General features: G+C 58.1%; 2 protein-coding genes, 1 non-coding gene and 1 pseudogene across 5 annotated transcripts; 3 read left to right on the top strand and 1 right to left on the bottom strand.

The window, feature by feature from the left end:
- Positions 1-270: 270 nt before the first annotated feature.
- On the top strand, positions 271-1950 carry CISD3 (CDGSH iron sulfur domain 3). The gene is made up of 2 exons (XM_065039635.1): positions 271-531; positions 1344-1950. Exons 1-2 carry the CDS (start codon positions 322-324, stop codon positions 1521-1523), a joined length of 390 nt encoding a protein of 129 aa, XP_064895707.1. The 5' UTR covers positions 271-321; the 3' UTR covers positions 1524-1950.
- Positions 773-892, top strand: LOC135576237 (5S ribosomal RNA; annotated as a pseudogene).
- Positions 1825-12792, bottom strand: PCGF2 (polycomb group ring finger 2). Of its 3 annotated transcripts, none has more exons than XM_065039631.1 (10): positions 12511-12792; positions 9456-9595; positions 9127-9223; positions 6341-6396; positions 6067-6117; positions 5877-5985; positions 5724-5772; positions 5466-5561; positions 4780-4860; positions 1825-3853 (listed from the first exon to the last, which is right to left on the bottom strand). In XM_065039631.1, exons 2-10 carry the CDS (start codon positions 9565-9567, stop codon positions 3545-3547), a joined length of 960 nt encoding a protein of 319 aa, XP_064895703.1. In that variant the 5' UTR covers positions 9568-9595; positions 12511-12792; the 3' UTR covers positions 1825-3544. The 3 variants fall into 3 exon arrangements, with proteins under 3 accessions (XP_064895703.1, XP_064895701.1, XP_064895702.1); XM_065039629.1 differs by having other exon boundaries at positions 5466-5564; positions 12511-12782; XM_065039630.1 differs by lacking the exon at positions 12511-12792 and adding an exon at positions 11712-11842 and having other exon boundaries at positions 5466-5564.
- Positions 12793-14202: 1410 nt separating this feature from the next.
- On the top strand, positions 14203-14276 carry TRNAN-GUU (transfer RNA asparagine (anticodon GUU)). The gene has a single exon. It is a non-coding gene; the product is annotated as a tRNA-Asn (tRNA).
- The last annotated feature ends 1588 nt before the right edge of the window (positions 14277-15864 follow it).

Raw genomic sequence — 15864 nt, 5'->3', positions numbered from 1 at the left:
ATCTTCCTATAAGCGGAGCTTGTAGCCATAGAGTCTTTGTGCTTAGTAATCATACCCTATTCTTAAAATTGCCATAAATTTACGACATATTCGTTTAAAACAGGTAACTGAGAAGTGACTGAGAAATACTCAGCATTGCCTAAACAGGTAGCTTGTGTTAGAATAGGCGTGGTTTTAACAGGTCGATTTTAGGGTATCACGGAGGGGGGCGGAACCTTCGTGCTCCGAGGGGGAACGTTTGTGCTCCGGGAGCCGCGCTCCGCCGAGCCCACCCGGTGCGGCGCTTCCGGCGGAGCAGCCGCCGCGGGGAAGGTGGCCGTGATGGGGCCGCTCAGAGCGGCTGCGCTGGTGACACTGGTGAGGGGCGGGGGGCGGCTCCGGTACCGGGACCCCCGGGGGGTTTTGCACACCCCGGTGCGCCCCTGCTCGGCCCCCCCCGCGCCGGTGATCGCCGCCAAGGAGCCGTTCGCGGTGGAGCTGAAGGCGGGACAGAAGTACGGGTGGTGCGCCTGCGGGCACAGCCGGCGGCAGGTGGGACCGGGGCGCCAACGGTACCGGGGGTGGGGTGGAAGGGGGTGGTCAGTGGGTCAGAGAGGTTCTCCTGCCCCTCTGCTCTGCCCTTGAAAAGAGGGTTTAGTTTGGATACTATCGAATATACTTGGGGAACATATATATACACACATACATATATGTACACACATACATAACACACACATACATACATACATACACGTACATATATATACACACATACATACATACATACATACATATATACAGCCATACCACCACTGAGAACGCCCGATCTCCTCTGATCTCGGAAGCTAAGCAGGGTCGGGCCCGGTCAGTACTTGGATGGGAGACCAGCTGGGAACAGCGGGTGCTGTGGAATGAGCCAGCACTGGGCCCTTGTGGCCAGGAAGCCAGTGGGACCTGGGGTGGGTTAGAAGGGGGTGGTCAGTAGGTCAGAGAGGTTCTCCTGCCCCTCTGCTCTGCCCTGGGGAGACCACACCTGGAATATTGTGTCCAGCTGTGGCCCCTCAGTTCCAGCAGGACAGGGAACTGCTGGAGAGAGTCCAGCGCAGCCACCAAGATGCTGGAGGGAGTGGAGCATCTCCCGGGTGAGGAAAGGCTGAGGGAGCTGGGGCTCTGGAGCTGGACAAGAGGAGACTGAGGGGGGACTCATTCCTGGGGATCAATATGGAAAGGGGGAGTGTCAGGAGGATGGAGCCAGGCTCTTCTGGTGACAACCAGTGACAGGACAAGGCGTCCCTCAGCCGATGGAGAGGACACAGTCCCCCATTTCATCCCAGTCTCTCACCCGCTCCCCGTTTGCTTTGCAGCCCTTCTGCGATGGCACCCACAAGAAAGCAGCTCCGGGGATCTCCCCCCTGCGCTTCGTGGCCGAGGAGGACAAGACGGTCTGGCTGTGTGGGTGCAAACAGACCCGCACCCCCCCGTACTGTGATGGCACCCACAAAACTGAGGCTGTGCAGAGTGCCCGGCTACCCCCAAACCCCTGACAGAGCCCATGGGAGCTCAGCATCTTGGGGGTGTTCACCCCTCTTCGTACGGGAGGGAAGATGCTGAGCTCCCACCCCAATTAGCATTAATTACTGAGCTCTGAGCTGCCACCGGCCGCAGAAAATCAGCCTCGTCCCCACCACGGGGGCAGCAGTTTTGCCTCCTGCCCCGCTGCAAGGGATAACGAAGCGGGGAACAATAAATCCACTGGATAACGGGCTCTGGGGAGAGGATTTGCGTTGCCAGAGCTGCGGGTGCCCATTGGGATGCAGGTGGATCCATCCGGACCGATGAAGGGAATTGCCAGTCTGCAGCATTTATTACATTTACAAAGCTGTATAGTTGTACAAATGTTTAACCGATAACGATATATGAATATCAGAATATATTACAAGACATTAAAACGTCGTACAGGATGCAAACATACAGAGCAGTTTGGTTTGTACCATATAGGAAAAAAACAGGAAACAAAACGACCCCCCCAAGAGCCCCACACAAACCCCAGACTGAGGCACTTCGGCCGCCTCCCTCAGTCCATTTTGGGCTATTTACAAGGAGAAAAGGGGTGTCAAAGTCAAGACAAACGGAGCCCCCACCACATTCCGGGCCCATCCCCAGTGCCAGGGCTGTGCTATAGCAAAGGTGCCGCTGGCGAGTCTGTGATGGGGGTGCGGTACTTTGAAAAATAACTTTAAAAACATTAAAAACTACCGTAACAACTTCCCACATTCCCTGACCTTAGGGGTCGGGCTGTTCACACAATCCCTGCGCTGCGTTCCTTTGGTTCTCGCCGTGCCGTCCGGGCGCTGCAGGCACTTGCTTATTTTCGTTGGCATTCGCCCCCCTCCCCAGGAAGGGACGGAAAGAAACCCCCGGGGGCTCCATTCCCTGGGGCTCGTGTGCTTTTTTTGTCAATATATATATATATAGAAAGTTGGTCCCTTCCCCTCTCCCACCCAAAACACGGCGGCACCGTCCCACGCTCACCCCTCCCCCTTTGGCTCAAGGCACTGTAGTCTTATTTTTTAATTGTTTTGTTTTTCTTTAAAAACCCCAGTGTGGGGGCAAGAGGAGGGGGGGGGGGGAACACAAAACCGCTCTGAAACGTGGTGGTGAAGCCGTGGAGGTGAGCGGGGAGCTGGAAATGTGGGGGTCCTGCACCCCCCAACCGGACGCTGCACCCACCAGCGGCGTTTGAAGCCCCTGGGACCCCCGATGCTGCCCCTGATGGTTTAGATGCCCCCAGCTAAAATTTCCAGGTGGAAACATATTCAGCGGGGCTTGTGCTCTTCCCCTTGGTCCATCTGGCCCTTCGCCGCCAGCTTGTAACCATCATATTTTTAAGCTGGGTGGAGGGAAAAACTAAAGATAAAAGGAAAAGCACCTACTTACTGTGCACAAGGGAAGCGTCTGTGTGAGCTTGAGCCTGAAACACCGTCCAGAGACCATGCAGGGAAAGCAAAGAAACAAGAACATGCACAGGAAAGCAAAGCTGGGGGTGGCACAGGCACCGTGTTATCAAACCCGGTGCCAAAATCCTTCAAATAGAGACAAAAAGCAAATAAAAGGACACGGCTGGGCTGGTTGGGGGTGGTTTTTGGCTTCTGTGCTTGGCCCTTACCTGTGCTTGGCCCTTACCTGTGCAGCCGGGTGTCCCGGTCACGGCCCCGTCCGCTGCGGGAGGGGACAGGGGACAAGGGACAGGGGACAAGGGACGGGGGACAAGGGACGGGGATGGGGATGGGGAGGGGGAAAAGTGTTAGAGAAAAACCAGCAAGGCTCCGGCTCCGGTGTGCAGCGTACATAAGCCAACATTAAACCAAAATCAACATAAAAGGAAAAAAAACAATATTCCACCACATTTATGTGTCTTATTTGCACTTTAAATTAATCTGCTCGATCAATAGAAAATAAGTATGTATAATTATTTTTTTTTCTCCCTATGTACACATATATATGTATATATAATATATATATAGAGACGTATAAAACGCAGCCAGGAGTCCCCGCTCCGCCGCCTTTAGGTCAAGGCGGAGGCCGCGCTGCCGTTCACAGTCGTTTTGCGGCACCGGGCGGGCGGCAGCGGGTGGCAGTTCGAGGTGCCGTTGAGCGCGGTGCCGGTGCCGGCGCTGGGGGAGCCGTGTGCCGGGGCGGCGGGGCTGGGGAGGGACGAGGCGCCGGCGGGGGCGGCGGGGCTGGGGGCCTTGTCGCTGCCCGACTCGCACTCGGACGCTCCGCTGGTGTTGACGCTCTCGGGGGTGACGGGCTGCGACAGCTTGAGGCGCTTGCAGGCGGGTTGCACGCGGTATTTCAGCGGGAGGGGCCCGTTCTGCAGGGGGGGGGACAGGGGCGGATGGGGGACCCGCTGGCACCCCCGCTGTCCCCACGGCCACCAGCCCCCCCGTGTTTATCCTGGAGAGTGGGGGGGAAAGGCACACACCGCCCCCCCTATAAACCAAACGCCTTTGTGAGTTGGGGGCGTCTGGGGTTTATTGGTTGAGTTGCTCCGCGGTTTAAGCTTTTCGGTGAATGTTCTTCCATTCCTAAACGTTTCGATTTTTAAGTTCTTTAAACCTTGAGGTTTTCCATTTTTAAGTTATTGATATTTTAATTTTTTAAGTTCTCCTAATCTTAAGTTTTTTCATTTTTAAGTTCTTCATATTGTGAGTTTTTAATATTTGAAGGTTTTCTATCTTTAAGCTTTTCTATCTTTAAGTTTTTCTACCTTCGATCTTTTCTATCTTTAAATTTTTCTATCTTCGATCTTTTCTATCTTTAAGTTTTTCTATGTTCAAGTTTTTCTGTCTTCAAGCTTTTCTATCTTTAAGTTTTTCTATGATCTTTAAGTTTTTCTATCTTTAAGTTTTTCAGATCTTAAGTTCTTCAATTTTTAAGTTCTTCTAATCTTCAATTTTTAAGTTGTTCCTATTTTAAGTCCTTCAATTTTTAGGTTCTTCAAACTTTAAGCTTTTCTACCTTTAAGTTTTTCAAACCTTAAGTCCTTCAATATTTAATTTTTTAAATCTTAAGTCCTTCAATTTTTAAGTTCTTCTAATCTTAAATCCTTCAGTTTTTAAGTTCTCCATATTCTGAGTTTTTCAATTTGTAAGTTATTCATTTTTTAGGTTCTCTAATTTTTAGCTTCTTGGAACTTAAGTTTTCCCATTTTTAACCTTTCCGACGCCCCCAGCCCCCCCAGGATGGGTTTCCCGATCTTCCCCCACGCGGAGCCCGGGCAGGCGGAGCTGCGCTTACCCTCCTCCAGGGGTAGATGTAGGCGATGTCCATCAGGGTGTAATACTCCTTCAGGGGCTCGTCCTCGTACAAGACTTCAACCTGGCGCAGGGGACAGCGTCACCCCCCCAAACACGGACAGAGGCACCGCCAGCCCCCCCCGGAGCCGCTCCCGGGACGTCGGGGCTTTGCTGTCCCCAAGTGCCACTGGTGGGCACTCGCCGGGAGCTGGAGCAGGTTCAGCTTACACGCAATGTGCTGTAAGGGACACATCCTGCCCCAGCGCCCACCCGCTGACGCAGAACTCAGGCTGTTGTGTTATTTGGGAGTTGGTGACGCACGGAGCGTTTGCAACATGGAATCACTGAATCGTTTGGGTTGGAAAAGCCCCTCAAGGTCATGGAGTCCAACCATAACCCACCCCGGCACTGCCCCATGTCCTGAGAACCTCATGTCCGTCTGTCCAGCCCTCCAGGGATGGTGACTCCAGCACTGCCCTGGGCAGCCTGTTCCAATGCCCCACAGCCCTTTGGGGAAGAAATTGTTCCCACATCCAACCTCAACCTCCCCTGGCGCAACTTGAGGCCGTTTCCTCTCGTCTTGTCATTTATTCCTTGGGAGCAGAGCCCGACCCCCCTTGCCCCAACCTCCTTTCAGCTCACAGCACCGAAAGCCGAGCAGGGAGCGGCTCCCGGGCACGAACTCACCTTGTACTTGCTGGGAACATCCATCTTGTTGCGGAGGAACTTGGCCAAGTGCATGACGGTCATGGCGGCGGGACAGCGCAGGAACCGCACCCCGTTCTTCTGGGGACGCAGCGGGAGGGGGGAGGCGTTGCTGAGCACCCGCCACACCATTAATGGGCAGTTCCCAGCTGCTTCAGTTTGGGGTGCCCTCCTGTGCCCCCACACCCCAAAAGGCGGCTGGACACCGAGCTCTCCATCCCGTGGTCCCACCACACTCACCTTCTCCTTCTCCAGGTCCCCATTCTCAACAGTCCCTTTTTTCTCCTCTCTAGGGGGAGAAAAGCAAACACGGGGAAAAGTCGATGGAGGAAGAAAACGACACAAGAAAGATAAAATAACCCCCCAGGACGCAGGGAGAGCAGAACAAAGCACCTTGACCCTTCATAGAACTCTATGGACAAGCTGACGATCTCGTCGTCCGTCAGGTTCCCCTTGTCCTGCTCGGACACTTCCCCGCGATCCTCGTTGGAGCCGTTGGGAACTGTGGGGACAGCGGGAGGGGGAGGATGAGCCATGGGGGGGACACGGCCGGGGCGAGGGGGGACACGGCGCCGACACTCACCCTCGGCCACGGGGTACGCCGCGTAGAACTCACGCCGCCTCTTCATCTCATCTGTGGGGGGGGAAATAACACAGCAAGGGGGCGATGGGGGCAAAGTGGGGAGCAGGAGGTGCCCCCGGGGTGCCGGAGTGCGGGGTGGGCAGAGCCGCCCCCGTCCCTTCGCATTGTGTGTTTTCCCGCTGTCCCCATCCCCAGGGAATCAGTTTCACGGGTGGGTGGGAGCGAGTTACAAACAACCCCAAACCCAGACAATTATAATCGCCCATGGATGTACCTTTGAAAAGCCCTGGGACCAGTTTGTACACAATGTCCTGTAGGGTTTTGTCCGACCTGGGGGATAGAAAGGAATAGGAAAAGAGAGAGAAATCAGGCGGATTAGGGAGCATGTTGATTCCCCGGGTTGCTGGAAGCTGCTCTGCACCACGTGCTCCTTCCCCACGTCCAGCACAAAGTCCCAAATCCCCATCCCCATTCTATGATTCTATGATCCTGTGGCGATGCCACAACCCCGTCTCGTGGCCAAACCGTCACCACAGAGGGTTAACTCTGCAAAATGAAAGAAAACCATATCAAAACCCCTTGTAACAACTAGGGATGATGACAGCAGCACTTCGGGGCCAGGATCTGTTTCAGCAGTCGAACTGATTACAAAAACACGAGTCTAACATCAGCAAACGGTTCTGCAAGTTTTAATTGGCATCTAAGTTGATTTTTGGGCTCGGCTGCAGCTCAGGGTTTGATTTCCCATTGCGAGGATGGTGGGACAGAGTCCCCCGGCCGGTTGTTACGTGGGAAAGCAAAGTGGGCACCCTAAAATGTGACTGTCCCCAGGTGGGAGTTGCTAAAGCGCTTGGGGAGCTTTGGGGGCTCCATTCGCACCCTCAGCACGGAGCTGGGAATGGGGTTTTGCTGGGGTTTTGCCCCTGCAGACGGGGCGTCTGGCACAGTTTAAAACCAGCAGCTCAGCCTCAAAAACAAAGCGAGAGCAGCGGGACTGGTGAAAAGCAAATTACATCTGCAATTATTTCCATTTTAATAATAGGGCCTTTATTTTAAAGAAAAACAAATGACTGTACCCTATATTATTTTTAGCCTCGCCACGTCTTTCATCCCTAATTCCTCGGTGATGTCACCGTGGTTCATGAGGCCCCGCTGTGATTTGATTTATAATACGTACCCAGAGAATTCGCTTTATAATTTACAGCAAGCTAATGAAAAAACAACCTCAGCTGCTTGATTGGCAGCTTAATTACCAGCCGGTCCTTGCTCCAGCACAAGTCAAGCCCATTGAGCCCAGGGTGGTGCTGGGGGGCAGCACCCCCGGCACCGCGTGGCATCTGTGGGTGTTGCGGTGTTGCCGTGGCACCGGTTTGGGGAGCAAAGGGGAAATCAAGCCCTGCACTGGTGCAGTTTGCTGGGGTTCCACATCTGGATCAGGTCCCCGTCACCTGTGGCAGCACCTCTGCCCAGATGTGCCCTGTGATTTTCTCCCCACAGGACCAAAGGGGGTACAAAGGCACAGTGGCGCTGTGACACCGTGATGCTGTGACATTGTGACACCATGATGCTGTGACACCGTGATGCTGTGACATCGTGACACCGTGATGCTGTGACACCGTGATGCTGTAACACCGCAACACTGTGACACTGTGAAACCGTGACGCTGTGACACTGTGATGCTGTGACACTGTAACACCATGATGCTGTGACACCGTGACACTGTGACACCATGACGCTGTGACACTGTAACACCGCGACACTGTGATACTGTGAAACATGCTGTGACACTGTAACACCATGATGCTGTGACACCGCGACACTGTGACAACATGACGCTGTGACACTGTGAAACCCTGTGCTGCACTGTGTTACACTGTGACAGTGTAACACTGTGACGCTGTGACATCGTGACACTGTGACACAGCAACACTGTGACACAGCGACACTGTGACACCGTGACACTATGACACTGCAACACCGTGACACTGTGACATTGTGACACCATGATGCTGTGACACCGCGACACTGTGACACCACGACACCATGACGCCACGACACCGTGACACCGCGACACTGTGACACCGTGATGCTGTGACACTGTGACACCACGACACCATGACACCACGACACCGTGACACTGTGACACCGTGATGCTGTGACACTGTGAAACCATGACGCTGTGACACTGTGACACTGTGACACAGCGACAGTGTGACATTGTGACACCATGATGCTGTGACGTGACACCGCGACACTGTGACACCATGACACCACGACACCGTGACACTGTGACACCGTGATGCTGTGACACCGTGAAACCATGATGCTGTGACACTGTGACACAGCGACACTGTGACACTGTGATGCTGTGACACCGTGACACTGTGACACCATGACACCGTGACACCGCGACACTGTGACACAGCGACACTGTGACACTGTGATGCTGTGACACTGTGAAACCATGACGCTGTGACACCGTGACACTGTGACACAGCGACACTGTGACACAGCGACACTGTGACACCATGATGCTGTGACACCACGACACTGTGACACTGTGACACAGTGACACCATGACACCGTGACACCGACACAGCGACAGCGGGGCTGGGGGCTGCCGGGGTGCGCAGTGCCAGCGCGGCGGCCGCGGATCCGTCTTTGCACACACACACACACACACACACACAAACACACACACACACAAACACACACACAGGGCTGTTTTGGCGAAGGAGCCGTGGGAGCCGGAGCGTAAATATTTCATAGTGAAGCAGAAACCAAAATAAAGGCGGCAAAAGTGTTACTACAGAAACGGGCTGACGTGGAAGAGGCTAAAAAAAGAGAAAGCTGAGTGATGTACTGCAGCCTTTCGCGGTTTCTATGCCAACCACCTGCAGAGCCAATTCCACAGCTGACGGGATGTGTCTGGCTTTCCCCAGCCAGACGCGGGGCCGGCGCGAAGCTGGGGACACTGTCACCCGCGCTGCTGTGAGCCCACCCCGCGCTGTCACCCCCCGAGGGACGCGGCTGCACCCCTGGGACCCCCCCTGAGCTCACCTGATGCTGAGGAGGGGTCTGGTTTTGTGCACTTGGACATCGCACATGGGGCAGTACTTGTTCGTCTCCAGGTAGCGAACGATGCAGGTTTTGCAGACTGTGGGGAGAGAGTCGGTGTGAGCAGATGGACAGACAGACGGACGAGGGGGCAGAGCCCCTGTTGCCAGCCCGGAGAAGCGCCCTGACCCCCATAGCAGCCAGGACCCAATCCGGCCCCATCCACAACCCCGCAGCTCCCACTGGTGCAGGATGGGTTTGGGGAGCGCAGGAAGGTCTCGGTGCAGCACAAACCCCCTCCCGGGGCCCCGCCGGGTACCCAGGACACTCACAGGAGTGCAGACACTCCACGATGGTGGTGGCGTCGATGAAGTAGCCGCCACACAAGGCGCACATCAGGTGGGGGTTGAGCTCGGTGATCTTTATCCTGGTGGTCCTGTGCATTTTGGAGCAGCGCCGCGGCGGATCCTCCCTGCGAGGAAACACCCGGGGACACCCTTAACGGGCAGATCGTGCAAGGATGGGACTTGTGGGACCCAGCGCATCCTTTAATGAACAAATCCAGGTCTGGGGGGGTGCCTGTGCTCCCTGTGATGTGCCGCACTCGGCACTGGGAGCACTGGGGCAGCCCCAGCACCCTGCCAGCCCCAGGGGGGCACAGTGCCCACACACCTCCCCATGCAGCCCCCGGGTGCTGCCCAGCTCCATCTGCCCCACGTTTGCATCTTCCTGGAGGTCCCTAAACAGATCCCACTATGACGAGTGGGGACAAATGCCCCCTGTTAGCCAGCCCCTCGCACAGCGCCCGGGCTGTGCACATATGCACAAACACACACACACAGTGTGGTTTTGTTTTCCTCGATGGAAAAGGCATTTTCAGCCACCGCCTCACGGTTTCCATAGAAACTCCCGAGACCGGTGTTGGCCACCTGCCCACAGCACCTGAGCGTGGGTGTGCGGGGCCGGGTGTGCGCTCGGGGCACGGGCAGCGTCCCCGGGTACAGACACAGGGGAATCACTGCCTGCCCGCTCCGGCGCTTCCACGTTTATGATGGGAGACGGCGGAGCCAGGGCCCGAAATCACTGCAGTTTTGTTGTTCCCATGGCAACCCTGATACTTGGAGAGGAGCCAGAATATTATTACAACCATCCGAGGTGAGAGGGAGAGGGGAGAAGAAACCCCTGGGTTTGCGTAAAGGAGCGTGGGCGCGACGGCAGCGCTGAGTTGTGCCGACAGCAACACCCGTACGCACCCAAACCTCCACCCACCCCAGGGAGACACACGCACACGTGTGCACACACATGTGGTACGTACACACATGCAGTACATACACACATGCGGTACGTACACACACGTACCGTTTGCACGCACACAGAGGTGCAGCCGCACCCCTGCACCCCGTGGTGCAGCACCCGCCCTGGGGAACCCGCCCCGGGCTCCCACTCGCTCCTTGGGGTGCTTCACCCAGGCTCTGGTCTGGGCCTCTCAGCGCATTCAGCCACCACGGAGTCCCTGGAGGCAGGTGTGCAGGGATGGGGACACCATGGGGACCAGGATGGAGATGCTGCAGGGATGGGGACACCATGGGGACCAGGATTAAGATGCTGCAGGGATGGGGACACCATGAGGATGGAGACACTGTGGGGATGGGGACACCACAGGGACAGGGATGAAGATGCTGCAGGGCTAGGGACACCGAGGGGATGGAGACACTGTGGGGATGGGGACACCATGGGGATGTAGATGGAGATGCTGCAGGGATGGGGACACCACAGAGATGGGGACACTGTGGGGATGGGGTCACCATAGGGATGGGGACACCATAGGAATGGGGACACTGTGGGGATGGGGACACCGTGGGGATGGAGATGGAGATGCTGCAGGGATGGGGACACCACAGAGAGGGGGACACCGTGGGGATGGAGATGGAGATGCTGAAGGGATGGAGACACCACAGAGATGGGGACACTGTGAGGATGGGGACACCATAGGGATGGGGACCTCAAGGACACCCTGCTGCCCCTGGGCAGGTGCCCTCAGCCCTCTGCAGCCCGCAGGTGATGGGGGCCACTGTCAGCGTCCCCCCGCCAGCCAGGAGGAATCCTGGGGGTGTCGAGGTCCCACGGCTGCATTTTGGGTGGATTTTGCTGCTTTTGGTGCTCTCAGCCGCCAATGGCGACCGGGTCTCCGCGGGAGGGGGGAGCCTGAGCCACCGGCGCAAACTGGTTCCAATAAACTGGGTGATAACAACCGCGATTTCCTGCCGCGGGGGCGAACAAAGCCCCGGACCCCCCCGGGCCAGGAGCCGCCCGTAGCACCGGCCCCGCCGGAGCCCTCGGGGCCGCCCCGTCCCGCCAGAGGCGGCCGCTGCCCCGGTCCCGCCGCCGGGGTCGGTCCCGCCGCCCGCAGCCGCCTCTCCGGCACCCCCGGCCGCGAATTTCGGGGTCTTTTGTCTCCATGGGCGGCGGCCCGGCACTGTCCGCCCTCCTCCCCAAAATCCCCCCGGACCGGGCACGGGTGAGGAAGGACGTTTCAAAGTCACCGGGAACTTGGACCCGACCGGCCGCCCCCTCCCTGCGGGACTCACCGGCGGCGGCGAGCCCGGGGACCGGGAAATAAACCGGGACGGCTCCCCCAGCACTGCCCGCTCGCCCGCACGGCGGCCACGGGCCCCCACGCACCGGGAACACGACAAAAAGGCAGCGGAGCGTGAGCCCCCGCCCGCCTCGCCGGGATCCCCCGCCCCTCCCGGGATGCGGGACGCGGGCACCGGCTGCTGCCGAGGAGCGGAACAGCGGGAAGGGAGGAGGAAACCCCGCGGGGAGGGCACGGACACGCGTGTCCACACACCTGTGTGCGCACAATCCCCCCCCGCGCCGGTGCGTGACACCCGCCTGCCACGGGCGCACGGACACGCGTGACCCCGCGCTGTGCCCCGCGGTCCCCGCTTCAGCCCGGCGGGTGGGCCCGTCCCGGCGCCGCGGGGCAGCTCCCGCTTCATTTTATTTTTGGGGGGAAGGGGGGTGTGGGCACGATTTGGGGTCGGGGGTGGGGCACACCCGGTGCCCCGCAGCCCTTTGTACTCGGGGCCGCTGACAGCCCAGCCCGCCCCCCCCGGCCGGACCGCACCGCCCCTCTCCACGCCGCACCGGGCCCGGCGGGGGGGCGGCGGGAGCCGGGGCTGTCAGGGCTCCTTGTCCGCTCGCCGGTGCCCGCCGTGGGGTGGGGGGGTCACGCCTCCCCCGGGCAGGAGCGGGGCCGCGGCACAAAGCGGGGGGAGGCGGCGGCCATCGGCCATCTTGAACACGGAGAGAAAAGGGCGCGGGGGGGGCCGGCGGCGGAGCCCGGTAGCGGCGCGGGGGGGGGACCCGGAGCCGCGTCCCTACCTGGTGGCGGCGGCAGCGGCGGCCCCGGGGCCGCCCCTCCGCTCCCGCCGGGCGGCGCGGCGCGGCTCGGCTCGGCTCGGCTCGGCGCGGCGGCGGCGCTGCGGCCGGGGCCCTTTTTTCTCTCGCTCCTTTTTTTCCTTCTTTTTTTCTTTCTTTCTTTTTTTTTTTTAATTTTCTTTTTTCCTCCTTTTTTTATTTTTTTTAATTTTTTTCCCTCCTCCAGCCGCCGCCAGGCCCCGCCCCGCCCCACGTGACCTCATTCCTTTGGGGTGTTGCGGAGGAGGGGAGTGAGGGGCCGAGATTGGGGGTCCACACCCCCCCTGCCCCGCCCCGCCCCGCCAGGACACGGTCCCCCCCTCCCGCCGCGCCCCGGTGCCCCGGAGCTTGACAACGGCCCCTCTGCCGCCTCCACCCCCAGTTTTGCTCATGAAGGATAAGAGAACACCCCAAAATCCGAAGCCAGAATCCGAGCCGGGGTAGCGGTGCCCGGCGGCAGCGCCCGTCCCCTCCCCGTTAACGGGTCCCGGTGTTCCCCCATCACCGCGGCACAGCTCGGGTGGTGCCCCGGGACCCCCAACCCCGAACAGCGCGCTGGGACCATTTTTGGCCCCAAATGGAAGGACTTTTCGCCCGGGAGGCGACGTGGGGGCCACGGGGCCCCGCCGGAGCTTCCCCGGGACCCTCGGGGCGGTGGCCGGGGCCTGCCGGTGTTCGGTGGGACCCGTGGCGGGAGGGGGAGGCGATGGGAAAGGGGTAAAATAATGAAAAAGGAAGAAAAATAGAGGGAAATTGGAGAAAGGGGAAGATGGAAAAGGAGCGGGGGGAAGAAAAAAGGAATAGGAGGAAAGGAAAGGAAAGGAAAGGAAAGGAAAGGAAAGGAAAGGAAAGGAAAGGAAAGGAAAGGAAAGGAAAGGAAAGGAAAGGAAAGGAAAGGAAAGGAAAGGAAAGGAAAGGAAAGGAAAGGAAAGGAAAAAGGAAAAGGAAAAGGAGGAAAAGTAAAAAAAAAAGGCAGGAAAAAAAGGGAAGGACGGGGAAAAAAAGGAAGAAGCAGAAAAGCAATAAAAGAGATGGAGGAAGGGGAGAGGAGCGGGCGGGCTCACGGCGCCGTTTTCCCCGCACGGGGCCGGTCCCACGGACGGGCGGGATCCGTCTCGGGGGAAGGGGACACCCCGCCGGGGGTTCCCGCGGTATTTCGGGGGTGCGAGCAGCCGGGGCGCCCGCTCGTGTCGACTACCCCCGCAACGCCCCGCAGCTCCTCCCCAGCGGAAAGCGCCAGACAGCCCCGCTGCCCCGCGCGTGTCCGCGGCTCCCGCGTGGGTCCGGCCCGGGCTCGGTCCGACTGAGAGCCCTTCTGAACACCCGGTGCGCCGGCTACTCAACGGGACGCAGCGCCCACGCGCGTTTCGCCTCAGCCCACACGGTTGCAGCCGTGGGATTAACGTCCCGCCCGGTGTCCCGGTGCCCAGGGCAGGTGCCGACGCCTGGTTGCCCGGTGCCGGTTCCGGTTCCTATGCCGGTATCCGGTGCCAGTTCCCACTACTGTACCCAGTACCGGTGCCCGGTGCCGTTTCCCATGTCTGTGACTGGTGCCGGTGCCCGGTGCTCAAGTCCGGTGGCCGGTACCGGTACCTGCGGGCGCTCCCGAAGATGCTCTGGCTGAGGGCGGCTGCCGCAAAATCGCTCGACAGCGCGGTCTCTGTGGCGCAATCGGTTAGCGCGTTCGGCTGTTAACCGAAAGGTTGGTGGTTCGAGCCCACCCAGGGACGGTGCTTCCCGTTTTACCTCTTTTTCTCCTGCTTTTTCCCCGTTTTTTCGGGGGCAGAAGGAGGGAGCGGCCGAGGATGGACACAGCCGGGGCGGGTGGGAGGAGGCCGGTCCCGGGCCCCGGTGGGGTGGGCAGGGTGGGTTTTCACTGTGCAAAGAGCTGCGGAGGGGCTCGGAGGGGCTTTTTCTGCCCCCTTGGGATGCTCGTTGCTCTCAAAACTGGGCTGAGCTGAATGGGGAGAAGCTGTGAAGGGGCAGGATGCGGCCCCGGTGCTTATCGCGGGCTCAGAGCTCTCTCCAAGGCGCTGGGCAAGGTGGAAACCAGCCCCTGGCGTGAACACAGAGAGTTTTGCTCACCCTGTGCTCCCCTCTGCACTGCAGTTTTCCCCATAAGCAAAAGGACGTGTTGGGACATTAAAAATGAAACAGAGAGCCTGTTTCCATCCAGAGTCCATATTTTGCCTTAAGAATAAGCTGAAAGGGGTCCAAAACCTGCATTGTTGAAGTTCTCCTCTCTTACAAAATCTCGTAAAATCTATTTACATTCCCCTCTTGCCCTGATTTTATTTTCATACCAGAAATAACGAAGTCAATGTTTTGATGCAGGGCATAAAACTTTGCCGGGAGGATCCCTGGTGTTTCAAGAGCCCCAGAACCACAAAATGTTGGGGAATCACTGGGGCCCCGGGCAAGGGAAGGGAATTGATGCTGCCTTCCAGACCTGAGAGTGCAAGGTGGATGGGAAAACAAAGGGAGAAGCAAAGGGGTCACCTCCCCACTGCTACCCAAGACTGTCCATGGGGCAATTCCCGTCTGGCTCTGCTGCTCCTTCTCTCCTCAGTGTGTGGGGTGTTCCCAGCAGAATGTGGCCTCTGACTTCATCCCTGCCAGAAACCTTTTACAATGGAAAACACTTTAAAAATACGACAGTCGCAGGACAGGCTGTGCCTCCGGGACTCGGTCCCGGGGCGGATGAACAGCCCCTGCACGGGCTGGGGGTTTTCATTGAAACCAGGCGGGCTGATCTGTTGTGCATGTGAGAACGTTTCCAAACACATGGATCTTTTTCCCTTTGGCACAACATCACTCCCCTGAATGAAACATTTAATCCCGTCTCCTCCAGGAGAGGAGCGAGTTGGCAAGCGGGGATGGGGGAGGAAATCCAAAACTCTGCAGAGTGCAAATCCCCCTTTCAATTGATCTCGGAATAAAAAATACCCTCGCAGCCATTTGTCAGGGACCTCCTCCTCGCCAGGATGTGACTCGCTGCTTTACAGAGTGACTTTACAATGGCTTTACAGTGATTTTACAGAGTGACTTTACAGTGGCTTGATGGCACCAGCCACTCTCCAAAGAGATCTTTTTCCACTGTCCCTGGCCCCACGGGATGAGTTTAAGGTTTTGCCCCCGAGTCCCAGGTGGTGAGCAAGGCCTGACCCGCACCAGGGCTCTGCACAGCAGAGTGGTGCAGGATGGGATCCCTGGAATTTCTAGTTCAATTCAGGCGGGTTTGGCCAACTTTTCCCTGCCTACCACCTCTGCAGTGCCCCTGCGTGTCCCTCTAGCTGTGCCATGCCCTTACGCACAGCT

This window comes from Columba livia, chromosome 23 (assembly GCF_036013475.1).
Source record: "Columba livia isolate bColLiv1 breed racing homer chromosome 23, bColLiv1.pat.W.v2, whole genome shotgun sequence".
NCBI classification, from domain to species: Eukaryota; Metazoa; Chordata; class Aves; order Columbiformes; family Columbidae; genus Columba; species Columba livia.
The sequence above is the reverse complement of the archived record's forward strand: the minus strand, read 5'-3'. Positions and strand labels throughout refer to the sequence as shown.